At 40.0% G+C, this 16,647-nt stretch overlaps 1 protein-coding gene across 2 annotated transcripts in view; it reads left to right on the plus strand.

Annotated features, from left to right (window-relative positions):
• The window catches only part of LEKR1 (leucine, glutamate and lysine rich 1), a 137,730-nt gene that overhangs the window by 37,360 nt on the left and 83,723 nt on the right, over positions 1 to 16,647 (plus strand). For both annotated transcript variants that reach the window (XM_075202047.1, XM_075202048.1), the window contains one exon: positions 10,138 to 10,257. In XM_075202047.1, coding sequence (XP_075058148.1) covers positions 10,138 to 10,257 — 120 coding nt within the window. The remainder of the gene's footprint in view (positions 1 to 10,137; positions 10,258 to 16,647) is intronic.

Genomic DNA, 16,647 nt, shown 5'->3' on the forward strand with positions numbered 1-16,647 from the left:
TGTCGTAGGTGGCTGTGTAGGCCTGAATGGCCTTTTGCTGCTCCTCCATCCTCTGCAGCATATAGAGGGTGGAGTTCCAGCGCGTCACAACCTCTTGTTTGAGGTGATGGCAGGGCAGGTTCATGCTTTTTTGATGTGCCTCTAGTCTGCGGTAGGCACTGGCTGAATGCCGAAAGTGTCCAGCAATTTTGCGCGCCACCGCAAGCATCTCCTGCACACCCCTGTCACTCTTGAGGTAATGCTGCACCACCAAATTAATGGTGTGGGCAAAACATGGGACGTGCTGGAAATTGCCCATATTTAATGCCCGCACAATGTTACTGGCATTGTCTGACACCACAAATCCCCATGAGAGTCTAAGTGGGGTAAGCCACTGGGAGATAATTTCCCTCATTTTCTCTAATATGTTGTCAGCGTTGTGCCTCTTATTAAAGCCTGTAATACACAATGTTGCCTGCCTTTGCATGAGCAGCCATTTTGTAGATGCTGCTACTGATGCAGCTGTTGCTGTTGCTGCGGAAGGGGATGCATCTACCCAGTGGGCTGTCACAGTCATATAGTCCTTCGTTTGCCCAGAACCACTTGTCCACATGTCCGTGGTTAAGTGGACAGTGGGTACAACCGCATTTTTAAGAGCACTGAGGACACTTGATCGTACTTCTCTGTACATTTTTGGTATCGCCTGCCTAGTGAAGTGGAATCTCGAGGGGATTTGGTACCGGGGACACAATACCTCCATCAACCCTCTAAATCCCACTCCACTGATGGCGGACACCGGGCGCACGTCTAACACCAACATTGCAGTTACAGCCGCAGTTATACGCTTTGCAATAGGGTGACTACTATCGTATTTTGTGGTCATGGCAAACGACTGTTGGACGGTCAATTGTTTTGTGAAAGACTTAGCGGTCTTACGACTTCCCCTCTGGGAAGATGACCGACTAACAGCAGCAACAGCAGCAGTGGCAGTAGTAGGCGTACCGCTGCAGGATTCCTCGGATGAATCCCGTATTGAGGAGGACTCAGTCTGGCTGCTGACTTGGGCTGCAGGACTGAATCTGATGGAGATTGTGGAGGAAGTTGACGAGGAGGGTGTTGCTGGTGTGTATCCAACTGGACCACGGGATTTAGGTGTCCCTGTACCGATGAGGGTCCTAGCCCCAGTTCCTGAACTAACCACTGAACTATGAAGGTTATTCAGGTGACGTATAAGGGAGGATGTTCCTAGGTGGGCAAGATCCTTACCCCTGCTTATTTGAGCTTTACATAAGCTACATATGGCCATACATTGGTTGTCTGGATTTGGATAAAAATAACTCCAGACCGAAGAGGTGCATTTTTTGGTCTTCTGACCAGGCATGACAATGGGCTTTTTCATCCCATGGACATCAGCTGTTTCCCCCCTGGTGCCTCATTTACAATAACCACATCACCATCCTCATCATCAAGTTCCTCCACAGTGCCAGCTACATCATCAATAGCCTCCTCCCGAGCCACCTCTTCCCGTACAGTGATGGGAAGGTCAGGCTTGACAACCACCAACATCCTTGGACTCGCCTTGTGGATTTGTGATAATTTCTCTTTAGAAGGCAGAGTTGTTTGCTGTTTTGTTGCTGACAGCATAACTCTCTTCAATTTTTTGTAGGGGGGGGGAGGAGGAGGAGGGCTAAGATCCGTGGGTGAAGCTGAACCACTAGTCATGAACACGGGCCAGGGCCTAAGCCGTTCCTTGCCACTCCGTGTCGTAAATGGCATATTGGCAACTTTACGTTTCTCCTCAGATGATTTAAAGTTTCTCTTTTTGCTACTTTTTCTTAACTTGGGCTTTTTGGATTTTACATGCCCGGTACTACGAGATTGGGCATCGGGCTTGGAAGACGACGTTGATGGCATTTCATCGTCTATGTCATGACTAGTGGCAGCAGCTTCAGCATTAGGAGGAAGTGGGTCTTGATCTTTCCCTACTTTATCCTCCAAATTTTTGGTCTCCATTATATGTAGCACAAGATACTGCAGAATGTGTGAACTTGGTAATATTGCAGTACCAATGGACTTATACTGCTGGATTGGTTTTGCAAATTTGGTTATAATTATTATATATTTTTTTTTTTTTTAATTTTTTATTTTATTTTACTTTTTTTTTATTTTTAAAAAACTTGGGAATAGTGGGGAAATAACTATGCCCTTAGAAGCACAGAGCACAGGACACAGCACCACTGGACTGAACAGGACACGGCACAGGACCCAGCAGCACTATGGAACTCAGCAGGACAGAGCACTGGACACAGCACCACTGGACTGATACTGCAGAATGTGTGAACTTTGTAATATTGCAGTACCAATGGACTTATACTGCTGGATTGGTTTTGCAAATTTGGTTATAATTATTATATTTATTTATTTTTTTTTTACTTTTTTATTTTTTTTTACTTTTTTTTTATTTTTAAAAACTTGGGAATAATGGGGAAATAACTATGCCCTTAGAAGCACAGAGCACAGGACACAGCACCACTGGACTGAACAGGACACGGCACAGGACCCAGCAGCACTACGGACCTCAGCAGGACAGAGCACAGGACACAGCACCACTGGACTGATACTGCAGAATGTGTGAACTTTGTAATATTGCAGTACCAATGGACTTATACTGCTGGATTGGTTTTGCAAATTTGGTTATAATTATTATATATATTTTTTTTTTTTAAATTTTTTATTTTTTTTTACTTTTTTTTTTATTTTTTAAAAACTTGGGAATAATGGGGAAATAACTATGCCCTTATAAGCACAGAGCACAGGACACAGCACCACTGGACTGAACAGGACACGGCACAGGACCCAGCAGCACTACGGAACTCAGCAGGACAGAGCACAGGACACAGCACCACTGGACTGATACTGCAGAATGTGTAAACTTTGTAATATTGCAGTACCACTGGACTTTTACTGCTGAATGTGTGAACTTGGTAATATTGCAGTACCAATGGGCTTATACTGCAGGATTGGTTGTGCAAATTTTGTGGTAATTAAAAAAAATTAAAGTAGTTTTTGGTATTTTTTAAAAAAACTTTTTTTTATTTTTTTAAACACAGGGGAATATTGGGGAAATAACTATGCCCTTAGAAGCACAGAGCACAGGACACAGCACCACTGGACTGAACAGGACACAGCACAGGACCCAGCAGCACCACTGACCTCAGAAGGACAGAGCACAGCACACAGCACCACTGGACTGATACTGCAGAACACAGCACAGCACAGCACAGCACAGAACTAAACAGCACAGCACAGAACTAAACAGCACAGCACGAGATCTACCAGGACAGAGGACCACCTAACACACCCTCCCTCTACCCTGATCAATGCCCGAGTGAAGATGGCGGCGACTAGCGGGGAATTTATAGGATCCGAGTATCGCGAGATCCGACAACGGGATTATGAGTCAGAGCCTCAGTTTCACATTTGAATTTGGCGCCAATACCCGGATCTGTCTCGGATCCGACTCGGATCCGCAACGTTCGGGTGGGCTCGGATTTCATAAATCCGAGTGCGCTCATCCCTAGTAATAAGTAGCTTAAACTGTGTTGAAGTTTTTCATGTTGTAGACAGAAGATAGCGGTAAGAGGAAAACAATACATAGGAAAGTTAATAGACAGAAAAAAGTAGATCTTTGAAACTATGTAGAAATGTACTACACATTAAAAAATATTTTTGGGGGAGTTCATTATCTTTTAACCACTTTAGATCCTTTACCCATTGGTGTTAAAACCCTGTGCCCAACTTGTGATTTTAATGCAAGTTCAAAGCATGTATCTGCATGTTAAAATAAAACCCATTTTATTTTATGCATCCACACCCATTTGCAGTCATATTGCGTCTGCCTGCAGTTGTATTGCAGCACTGTTTGTTGAGCATTTATTTATCCATTTTGTTTGTTCAACGCACATTACACTTGAAAAAAATCCATTAATCTCTATCAGAGTTTGTACAAATTATTTATTATTGTTTGTTTACATAACACCATTCATATTACACAGCAATGTACAAAGGATATGTAAGTGTTCACACCAGTCCCTGCCCCATAGGAGCTTTCAACTTAAATTACATTACATACACACAATATGGTCCATTTTGTTAGCAGCAACTTAACCTACATATCTACTAGCAGTCTTCAAGGGGGGTTACACCATTGTTGTGGTTTTTGTTTGGGGGGGTGGGGGGTGTTTTCGCTCTCATTTGTTTTAGTGACCCATTGCACTACTTATACAAACCCATTGAAATGAACGGGCCATTCACATGGATCTCCACAACACTACAATTTTTTTTTGTACCAGATCAACAGAGATTCAATTTGTCTTTATTGATGTGGAATCAAAGCAAGGAGTGCCGGGATTCCCCTCACCTCCAGCCAATCACAAGCGGCCAGTGTGGGAAGCCCCTTGTGATTGTCTGGCAGCAAAGGGGAGTCTTTGATCATTTATAAATGGGCAGTGATAGTGTTCGGACATTGTTATTCTCTGTGGGTTCCTCTCTTTCCATTTTACTTCCCATTAGAATTATTGGTATGCTATATGTATATATGTTTCCTGCATGGAAAAATGAAATTACATTTGCACCCCTTGTTATACGAACATAGCCGAGAGAGTCACTTGGGTGGGGTCTCCAATTCTACTCTGTGCTTTAATGCGTAGGACAAGATTCTAGTAATAGTGAGCATGCATAAGATTTGGATGTTATCATTAGTTGCTAGCTATGGAATAATTATGAAAAACCATTGCCAATATAGCAAATAAAAGGTGAGCATCAAGCAAATTTGGATACATATTTCCATTTTTCACTGCCGTTGGACCTTATTTGCATTTTTAGTGGACCAATTTCCAAGCTCAACATATGCTAAATGAAATAAGCTCAGAAAACGATCAACACAAGGTTACAGGTATTGAACTACTTGGCTCCACGTTTCCCTGACTCCTTTCTCTCGTCTCTGTCACAAATGGCCCCCTCTTGCTCCTCCCTGATTTAATATCTTATCGTATATTCACACAGCCAATCAATAGATCACCTCTATTTTGTCAGAAAACCTCTCCTAACTGCCTTAACCAGTCACAACCCGCTCTGTGCACTTGTGACTTGGAAGTGTTTACTGTATGGGGTTGCACACTATTCCAGCTGTCAGTCTTCCTCTCACCTATCGCACAGGTTACGGATTTGCTGAATTGCCCCCCGAACAACGCTCACACAACCACACTCACTTTGGTTTCCCACCACCTTTTGAATAAGGGCAATAGGTCCCCAATATACTGCCTTCCACTGGCACATATTGAGCACTAATTGTTACACAAAGTTAGTAAGGCAAAAACCAGCAATCAAAGAGTTAATACTTTACCCTCCAGGCTCTATGACACAAATGTACATGCAGGCACACACTCGACTTGGTATCATCATCTATATAGCGCCACTAATTCCACAGCGCTGTACAGAGAACTCATTCATATCAGGCCCTTCCCCACTGGAGCTTACAGTCTAAATTTCCTAACAAACACTCAGACAGAGAGAGAGAGAAACTAGAGTCAATTTGATAGCAGCAAATTAACCTACTAGTATGTTTTTGGAGTGTGGAAGGAAACCGGAGCACCCGGAGGAATCCCACATAAACACGGGGAGAACATACAAACTCCACACAGATAAGGCCATGGTTGGGAATCGAACTCATGACCTCAGCTGTGAGGCAGAAGTGCTAACCACTAAGCCACTGTACTGCCCATATACAGATGTATTCACATTTCACGTCAACAATGAAAGGTTTAGCATGGTCAAGCAATCTATCTCTTCTAGACAGGCAGTGAATTAATTTACAGCAATAAGGACATCACTGTTAAATTTTTAGATTTAATATACAAAAAGTACAAAGTTTACAAGTTTTAAAAATAATTAATAAACAATTAACATAAATGCACAATCAAAACAGTTTAAAATAAAGGGATGAAATTCAGAGTATAACGTAGAGACAAGTTGGTATAATCTGCGCCACGGGAAATCGGCTTGATGAACAGCTTATCAATGAAGATTGATTTACCAAAAGACTGACCGTTTGTCTCTTCAGAACACAGGTATTTAAGCAAACTCTAAAGGGAGACGGAATAAACAGGGGCAGTGTGGATGCTAATGTAGAGACGGAAATGTCCCTTGGGTATCACCAAACGTTTGTTCAAAACTATTCCTAAGTTTTGACCTCTCTTAACTTTTCTCAGATAAATCCAAGAACCATAACTCCCCCAATAAATCGGTCATAATCTCCTGCACATTTACCAAACATGATGGAATTATAACAATATGACATACCTTTCCCAAAGACATGTGACTACAGCTGTTCCCTGGTACCACTAGTACCTGTAATTTACAACCCTGATGTGGTTTCTGCCCCTCAGTATGGAGTTGCACACAGATTTCACAAAATATGAAATATGGAGGCATTTTCTTTGAAGTTCCTAGTTCTATATGGCTGCATAGAGAGCCTTCAGATGTTTAGTTTGGCTACATAAGATCTCAAGCTGTGAACCACTCCTTAGAGTCTTTCTCTGTGTCAAAAAGCTCTCGTATGTCAGGATGTAGCTCACCACTGGGGCCTTTAAAGCTGCTCAGCTTTCCCTGAAAGTGTTGCTGTTATCTTTTAACATAGAGGTGGGCAGAAGCATCAGGTAAACACACCCTCGGACCCTCTGACATCAAATTTTACACCTTAGTAGCTCAATTTATGAATGGATTCATTTGATTTAACATATTTACACTGCAGTTATGATAAGGTTTTATTCCCCACAATTATGTTATTGGTTACTCCTTATAGCTGTAATTCCTCTGTGTTCACTACACTCTCTCATTCTCTCCTTTTCCCTTTCACCTTTTTCATATCTCTCATTCTCTTGTAAATTCCACAGCTTGAGAAATCTGCTAAAGTGAGGTCAATTAATTTGGCAACCTATATCTTTCCAGCTGTTGCTAATCGATAACTTGTGTAATTCAGTAACAGCTTTGTTGAAGTTTAATAATTGGATGAAGATGGTAATAAATAATTTCTGTACACTACATTCAATTATGATGCGCTTAATAACGTAATTATCACTGTAACAAAAGAGGTTTAACGTATTTTCTTTTTTTAATATAAAATATAAAGTGGTGATGAAGTTAATTAATGTTTCCAACATTTAAATTACATTGAGTTTGGTCTCCTTCGGTTTGAATGAGAGCGTTTCTGGTATTATTTATGTAGCGTTCCCACAATGTTAACGCTGGTTATAAATAATATAGCTTTTCGTACACCAAATCGTAAATCCAGAGATTTCATAAAAAAACAGTTTATACAGGTCTAGAGGTGAGAGCCTGAGGAAGGACACCTGACCACTTCAAGGAACAGAGGAATCAACCAATGGCACATCGAGTTCTTGGGAGGCCATGGCCCATTGTTGTATGAAAGTGATGTCACTGCTTTTTATAACTGTACAGTCTATAAATAGTTCACCTCTGGCTTTGGAAACCAGACCGTTCTGATAGAAGCTTGTGTTTGTGCTAACAGCACAAGTGTATGCATACCAAACTTTGCCTTGTAATACTTTTCGAATAAAACGTATGTGCTTTGGGACCACAGCGATCTCATCGGAGAATCTTTATTTTAGACTATACTATGGACATAACGGTTTCTAGAAGTGGTTTTAAAAAAAAAAAAAGGTGTGAATATATTTGTTTCTTTTGTGTAGTGATTTATTTTTGCTGTAGCCTTTCTCCTGCAAACAGTATTTCCTGCCGGACAACTAGGAATGTATATCAGAGTGTAACATGATGTCATCCATAGCATGAATTACTTAATTCAATGCAATTTGACACAATGACATGTAATATATTGAAGAACAAGCCTGTCGCACCTTGTATATTAGTGTGTTTTAATACTTCATTATTGTTTATATATGTTGACAAAATTTGCTATGTTTAATACATTCTGTATGAAATTATTTCACGAGAATAATAAAAATATGTATAGTAAAATTATATATATATATATATATATATATATATATATATGTATATTACACACACACATATACATTATATATATATATATATATATATATATATATATATATATATATATATATATATATATATATATATAATGTGTGTGTATAATATATATGTGTGTGTGTGTGTGTGTGTATATATATATATATATATATATATATATATATATATATATATATATATATATATATATATATATATATATATATATATATATTGGTATCTAGTTATTCGAGTTGATGTCAGAGTTCTCCACAGTCTCTGTATTTGCCGGCTTGGGTCAAGGTGGCTATGCCACCCTGTCTGTTGTTGCTGGGACCGGCTGTGCTTACTTTGCCACCGTTCCCTTTTGTCATCCCAAATGCGCCCTCTAACCGCAGTAGGAGGGGCTTAAAAATGTTGCCACCACTGGAGTCCTCACTGGCATCCGGTACCGGGTTCCTTCTGGGTAACTTTCACTGCTAGGGTACCCCCTCGATGGTACCCCTTTGCTGGTACCCCTGACCGCTCACTATGGGTCAGGGTTGCTGTGGATGATTCCCCCCTGCAGTCACACTGATTTGAAGGTACCAGTGATCAGGTCAGATGGAACAAGAATGGTGATATATTTCAGTGTACAAGGTCTCTCTTTTTATACAGTTTGGACACAGCCTCACAGGGTAAGCCAGTCCCCCTGAGGTCTGAGTTTTTTAGTGTCGGGATACAGTATATGTTTCCCAAACATGGATTTACATGCAATGCAAAGCTAACAATGTTTACACTACTTTATGTGCTAAAACTTGATGCTTGTATTAGCTGAACTGCAGCCACGCCACACAGCGAGGCAGCGGCCCCCTGCTGGGTATACAGGCTAAACGGGTGTTTGTCACTTCACATAAAGACTTACTTAGCATTTTCTGCTATTAGCAAACAGACTTCCTCTAGCAAAGTTATAAACACAAACAATGATACTTCCATACAAAACACATCCCAATGTAACACAATAGGTGCATTTCAAATTATACATTGGTGCCTGCACCTCTGATTGAAATACATTTCTACAATAAATTATTTCTACATGACCCAGCCACAAATAAGTTATTTATTAGTGATCCACTCACAATTCCTTTTTATTTTTTAAAGCCTATTAAATGTGATGCTGAGAGTAACAAAAATATTAGTGAATGTTTGTTTCCTCTTGCTTCAAATCAACAGTGACACTGCCTGTTCATGAGCATTAATTCACAGTAAATTACAGTGTTCTGTAGCAACACTCATTGCGTGCATAGTACACTGTACTGCAGGAAGGCTTTGTGAATATGCATCTAATGCTCTGTTAAAAGCAAGTGCAAGGCAGAGTTTTAAATATGCATTTACATGTATTGTTTAATGTCTGTGTGTATGAAGCCGTTACAGTGGATTATGTCAGAGAAGTTAACCAGTTGTAATGTAATGTTCTTTTGATTTGGCTTGTATTATAAAATAACTAAAATTAAGTTGTGGCATATGCTTAAGACACTAACCAAGCAATTTAGATTTTAAAGATAAATCAGTGACTTTAGTGGTTTAGACTTTCTCAGAAACCGTTATCAAGAATGTAAAACTAACAAGCAAGTAAACTGTACTGTTATGAGACTCAAGACGGTTCTCACCAAGTAGGTGTGCCAACCTAGAAAATAATCTGACAATTTAATTTAGTTTAATTTTTCTTCAAACTCCATATGTCTATGTGTGGTAAGGGAATTAGATTGTAAGCACCCCTGAAGCAGTAAATGATTAAACGCGTCCCACTGTACATGTGCTGAAATTTATGTTCATTCTATATCAATGATAATAATAATGATGGTTATAACATCAGGGGTGTGATATACTGGGTCTCTGACCCCGTAGCTAAGCTATGTGACCACAGATAGTATAAAGTTACAGTTAATGAGGACATTTCTATATATTATAGTTATAATGGTGGTAGGGTCACTCAATAGCATAAGCATATCAAATCTATTAAAATAATAAAAAAGATAATATAAAGACTTATTTTAGTTTGTTCCTTGTGACATTTGTGTTTAGATAACACATTATTTTTACATGCAGACTGAAGATTGCAGCAATGCAAATGAAAGACAAAGAAGATGAACTTCATGTTTTGACAGAAGAGCTTGCAACTTGTCAGCAAGCCATAAGAGTTGCACAAGACCAGAAGAAGCTGTTGGGGTAAGGAAAACTGATGACCATGTTTTGTAACATGACATAAATTATAGGGGCTTTTCAGGGTTTAAATCTGTAAAAGTCCACATGGTAGGTCCAATCCTTTACATATACAACTAATGAGAGAAAAGTGAATATACTTTTAGTATGCCATGCCATACAATAACATCACTGTTGTCATAGCAAACTCCCTGGTAGAAGGGCAAAGCTATACCATTAATCTCTTAAAGAAAAAACTGAATCTGCTCCAGAGTTCAACTCGAGTTCAAAAACTCGACCTGTCCATATGTAAGCCTGTTTGATCATAGTTTAAAGTACCTTTAAATGCATTTGATGGGCACAAAGTACATGATAAAATGATATACAAAACGGAAAAGAAAAGAATAATAATGAAAGGAATATGTTGAATAACCTTAAATATTTAAAGCAAAGTAACAATACATTTTAGTTGCTATATACAATATACTACACATAATGCTTTCCATGTAGTCTGAAAGTTTATAACTTGTGCTGCAGGGTATGCCTGAGATTTCATTGCATATCTGTTTCTGTTCTGAATTACCCACAAGTGGCATTTATTATCCAGCAGAATGCTACTTTCGTTATGGTAAAACCCCATTCAGCAAAGGAAATCTGCAGACTTTGTGAACGTTTTTAAGTTTTAATTAACACTGTTTGTCACGATCCAGCACTTAGGTGAGCCTGTGTGACGTGTGGGGGAAAAAAGGGTTAATTAACAATAAGAACCTGATCTGTTTAAAAATTAATAAGATTCTCCCTCTCTGTCCCACACACTAACTTGCCAATTATGCCACCACCAAGGTTTTTTTTGTGAAGAGCAGACACTCTTACTCATGAAGCATTCAGTTATCCTTTTAAACCAATCTATCAGGGGAGATCATAAACCACATGATCTCTTCTGTTTCAACTCTGTAGTGTTCTAATACCAAGCTAAGTCTGACAGGCAAAACTTGTTAAGTGTAATTTAATGTGGAAAATAAATCCACAATGCCTAAGACAATTAGCGACATATAGGATATAATACAAGAGTATCTTGTAACATAAAAAGAATAAACAACTGAAATAGTAAACTTATGAATGGCCCAAGTTTCGTGCTTGCTGGGAGAGCAGGAATATATCTCGTTCCCAAGCTACCTCATGAGGTTTAAGCAAGTCTGGAGCCGGGGCTGTTATTAAGTGATGCAGGATCTAAATATTGCCTCTGTGGCCAACAGAGTAGATATAGTTGCGCTCAAAAGGCGTGAGAGCAGAGTTTCTTGATCTGGATTTGAGACTGGATAAACCACAGGATTTGGAGGTATTGAGATTGCATGAAACCAAGGAGGTGGTATTTAGTTCATATATCTTCATACGACCCAGGAGCTGATTCTCCCAAATTGCAGTTGTGAATGATATGGACGGGCAGGCATAGACCGAGGCAGACCTATGGATTGCCGGCAACCAGTGGAAATAATGGAGGAGCATGTTTGAGGCCAAGGCTTTTTTAATGTCTATCCATTTTTTGTGATATGCCAGGAGATAAAATGGTTGAGTTGGGTGTCATATTAAAAGTTGGAGATGAGGGAGAGTCCAGGACCTCCCGAGTGTTCGGGTTTGGACAGAGGAAACCAGTTGTCTGGGTTTCTAGCCCCCTTCCCCAAATAAGTTTATTACAAGAGGTCTGTGGAGGGTCGTGATAACCTGGTATCAGGACCGGGAGCATTTGGAAAATATATAGGGGTGTGGGTATATTAATTTTAATTGCGTGGTGTCACACTCCGCTCCCCGGGTATCTACCCGAGCCTCTAACACTGACTGTCACTTTAATTTCCGTTTCTAGTGCAGACTATTAGTCATGGTCTGCACCTGTGATTACTACAGCTGTGTGCTGGTCAGTTTTACCATTGGTCAGTCTCCCTTTATAAGGCCTCTCCTTTCATTCTTGCATTGCTGGTCCTTCAAGTCATATCTGTTACTCTGATGTCTCTGTTGGGATGCATACCCATGGAAACTTTGCTTGATCGCTGCTGTATGTTGGACTCCCTCGAGCTCTGCATACTTGTTCCACTGCTCGTGGTAAACGCTATGATCTACACCTGTTACCTACTCGGCCTGCATTGCTGACTACTGTTACCTGTTCCACAATCCGTGGTAAGCTGCTATTCATCGCTGCTGTATGTTGGACTGTCTCAATCTCTGCATACCTGTTCCACTGCTTGTGGTAACGCTATGATCCGCATCTGTTATCTACTTGGCCTGCATTGTTGACTACCGTTATCAGCTCCATAACCCGTGACAAGTTGTGTCTATCGTGGCTGAATATGTCTGGACTTTATTGATTCCTGTGCCTCAATTCTACTACTAATGGAGACTCTGATTATTGCATATGCAGCTTGTATTAATGAATGTTGCTGACAGTTACTATTCCTGCATGTTTTTGTAATCATAATTTGCAAATTACTCAAGTCTTCATTGAACTCTTGTATTTATGTTTTATAATAAAATGGTAATCCTTGTTACCACCATTTGATGTCCAAATTGTATCATTCTTCTGCTATGTAACTTGTTCTCTAGCTGTCAAATTGGGAGCTTTCCTGGAGGGCCGCAACCTCCAAGGTGGGAGCCACAGAAGCCCATATTCCCTTGCGGGAATCCCTGGTGAACAACTCCCATTTTGTTAGACTCTGCTCCTCCAGGAAAGTTTAGTCAATACTCATTGAGACAGCAGGATCTCACTCAATTATTAGTGAGCTAACCTGACACGTGGATTTGGAGATATACAAGGGCTGCCATTTGGAAAGATCCAGTTGGATTCAGGCCAGTAAAGGAGAGTAATTTGATTGGTAAATCCCAGAGTAGTGCATAGTAATGGCCACCCCTAGGTACCTAATGGAGTGGCAGCATAACTGGAATTTGAAAGAAGATTGCAGGCTCTTCCGGGTCGAATGGGGAACGTGGAGTTTCAGGGCTTCGGATTAGTATAATTGATCTTGTAGCCTGAGAGGGCCCTGAATCGTGTGAGTTCCATCATGAGGTTTGGGAGGGAGATTACTGGTCAGTGTCAGTAGCACATCGTCAGCGAATAGTGAGATCTTATAGTGGTTGGGTCTAAGTTGTTTACCAATTATGCCAGGGTAAAGTCGGATGGCAGCCGCCAGGAATTCAATGGAGAGGACAAAGAGAAGAGGTGATAATGGGCAGCCCTGCTGGATGCCTTGCACCCTAGTAACTGTGTTGAGAGTTGTAGTTTCATTTGTTTACTGTCTTGTTGTTTTCTCACTGTATGGTTCTGCTGACCTCATGGTGCCCTATAAATAAAAGTTAATAATATTAATAACTATATGTGTCTGGAACTCTCTATCCATAAATACCTCATGGGGAGAAGAGAAGAGTTTAGCACAATCACAGAGATTTCAGGTTTTAACCCATGGCTGGACACAGAGTTCATCTGAGCCACACCAAGCTAATACTATGAATTAATTCACAGACACATATTTGCAGTTTTATATGAATAGTAATAAGCTAGCATATGGCACAATTGAAGGCCTGGCCAACCTGTGTCTCTCCAGGTGTTGTGCATGCCTGCCAGCTATTGGCTGGTTATCTACTGGCAAAGCATGCTGGAACCTGTAGTTTCATAACACCTGGAGAGCCACAGGTTGGCATGCCTGCAGTGTTGTATTATTTTTTGTGATTGTAGATATAATAAATCCACACCACACCGACTTTCTTTCTTATTCGTGTTTGAGTTCCTGTAGCACCAGTGGTTTCAGTTTAGAGTTTAGAATTTAGATTTCCTGAGTATGTAATATGCAAAGACTCTTAATAATGTGGCTGTTTGTGTTCTCTAACAGAAAGACAGAACTGTATTTGGACAAAAGAAATTCACACAAATCATAGGTGTTATCAAAGTGGGTGAAAGTGAGAAGTTATTATCAAATCATTTTTTAGTTATGTAAGTGACTAGTTAGTATTTTAACAAATGATTTATCTTCCCTGTTGAATGTTGATATAAATCTGTTCGCCAAATTGATTGCAAACTGACTTATCCTCCTGCTGGACATTATCCACTCAGATCAGGTGAGATTTGTCCCAGGTCGAGAAGTGCATGATAACACGTCCAAGATTATAGACCTGCTATACCATATTACTGTAACTGATACATCGGCTTTGCTTCTCTGCACCAGCACCGAAAAGGCATTAGACAGGGTGGATTGTCAATTTATACAAGGGACGCTGGAGCTCATGGTACAAGGCCTCACTTGTCTTAACAAAAATCTTAGCTTTATATAAAAAATGTCCTTTGCGAAGATTAGGATTAATGGACCCCTGTCAGACTCCTTTTCTATGAGGAATGACACTAGCAGGGATGCCACATTTCCCCACTTGTTTTCGTTGAATGTATGGTGGCACTGGATTTGGATCATCGAAAGAAGCCCAGATATCACTGACAGTTGTTGGTGACAAGAAGTATAAATTAGCCTTGTACACTGATAAGAAGTTTTGAATCCAGTTGTATCTCTACCAAACTCATTGTAAGAATTCAAAACATTCGGCGAATTAACAAACTTTAAAGTGAACTATTCCAAATCTGTTGTCTTGAACATCCTGATACCAGAATCTACAATAACTGGACTGAAACCAGCCCTCCCATTTTCGTGCCATCCCTCCCATATAAAATAACTGGGGATGACCTTAACCAGAAGTTTGTCGAGCTTATACAGATTTACCTTTGTCCCCTTCTCATAGTGGGATGAAGATTAAATTGGTGCTGAAGGGTTGGCTACCGCACAAAATTTTTCTGGCTGGGACGACTGGAACGGATCAATATTATGAAGATGAATTTTCTTCCCAGAGTGCTTTTTGTACTCCAAACTATTCCCATCCATATTCCACCCCAATTTTTTATTAACCTTCAGAAAGCTATTGGGACTTCTGGGGTGGTAAGGGAACCCGTTTAAGCATGACCTCTTGCACAGATGTAAGACACAAGGAGGAGCTCAACTTCCCTGGTTTCCCCTGGTTTCTTGGTTACTACTATGCGACTATTCTACACAGAGTCATGGAGTGGTCCAGGAATTCTTGGCACAAACAGTGGGTGGCTGTAGAAAATTTACATAGGCCACTGGACACAAGACATCACAGTTACACCTTGTTGCGACCATTGAACCTACCTTGAAGATCTGGATACAAGGTTTCCCCATGGTGTTCATCCTAAAGCATTCAAAGTTTGGTGCAACAGGGGTCCGCTTACGTCAGTCAGCTGGTGGATTGAGGTGGGGTCCGCCGCTTCCTGGCTCTCCAGGAATCTCTCTCACTCCCACTCAAGGAGCAATGGACATATCTACAAATGAAGCATTTCTTACAGGATATAGGTTAGGTGCATGTCCTTCACAGGACATTAGCCCCCTTTGAAGTGCTTTGTTCATTGCTTCAGAATCCAAGTCATGCCTTACCCCAACTTTTCCAACTTATTTTGGATAGTACCTATATGTCATTACCTAATTATATTCAGGCTTGGCTTAGGACTCTGAATATCCGTCTAGAGGAGAGGCACTGGCTAAATATATTTATGATGGCAAAAATTTGTTCCTGAAGCCTTTCTGTAGTCGAAATGCAATTTAAAATTATGATGAGGTAGTACACTTGAAATTCAGGAGTGTCCCAGATGTTTTGGGAGAGTAGCAAGTATGACCTAAATTTAACTGATATTGTATTAGTTAGACGTCATTCTTAGACATTTTGGGCCTGTGTCATCAAGGAGAGCAAAGCAAAAAAAAAAAGAAGCAAGTTTGCTCCTGGACGAACCATGTTGCAAGGGGTGCAAATTAGTTTATTATTTTGCACATGAGGAAAATACTGGTTGTTTTTTCATGTAGCCCACAAATACTTGATCACTTTATTTTTACACTGAAATTCAAAGATAATCTAGGATATGCCCTACCCCAACTATAAATCTGTCCCCACATTTTAAATTTACCTCACCCTCCAATGCAATATGGTTTTGCCCAGGTGCAAAGTTACTGCTTTTTTATGCTCTTCTCTCCTTAATGACTCAGGCCTTTAGAGTCTCATTTAAATTAGGAACAAATTCAGCTAAAGGGAAAATACTGCTTGCATTTGCATGCAGCATGTAAACACATTTTAACATTGTAATGTAGAGGTGTGCTAAAACTCCCCCCCCCCCCCCCTTTGTTTTACATGTATTTAAAGGAAACTGCAAGTTAAGTAATATGCATTATCAACATATATATATATATATATATATATATATATATATATATATATATATATATATATATATATATATATACATAGTGCCAGCAGATTCCGTAGTGCTATACAATTGGGAACGAACAGTAATAAAGCAATACTGGATAATACAGGAAGGTAAGA

Source organism: Mixophyes fleayi, chromosome 3, assembly GCF_038048845.1.
Source record: "Mixophyes fleayi isolate aMixFle1 chromosome 3, aMixFle1.hap1, whole genome shotgun sequence".
Classification (NCBI taxonomy): domain Eukaryota; kingdom Metazoa; phylum Chordata; class Amphibia; order Anura; family Limnodynastidae; genus Mixophyes; species Mixophyes fleayi.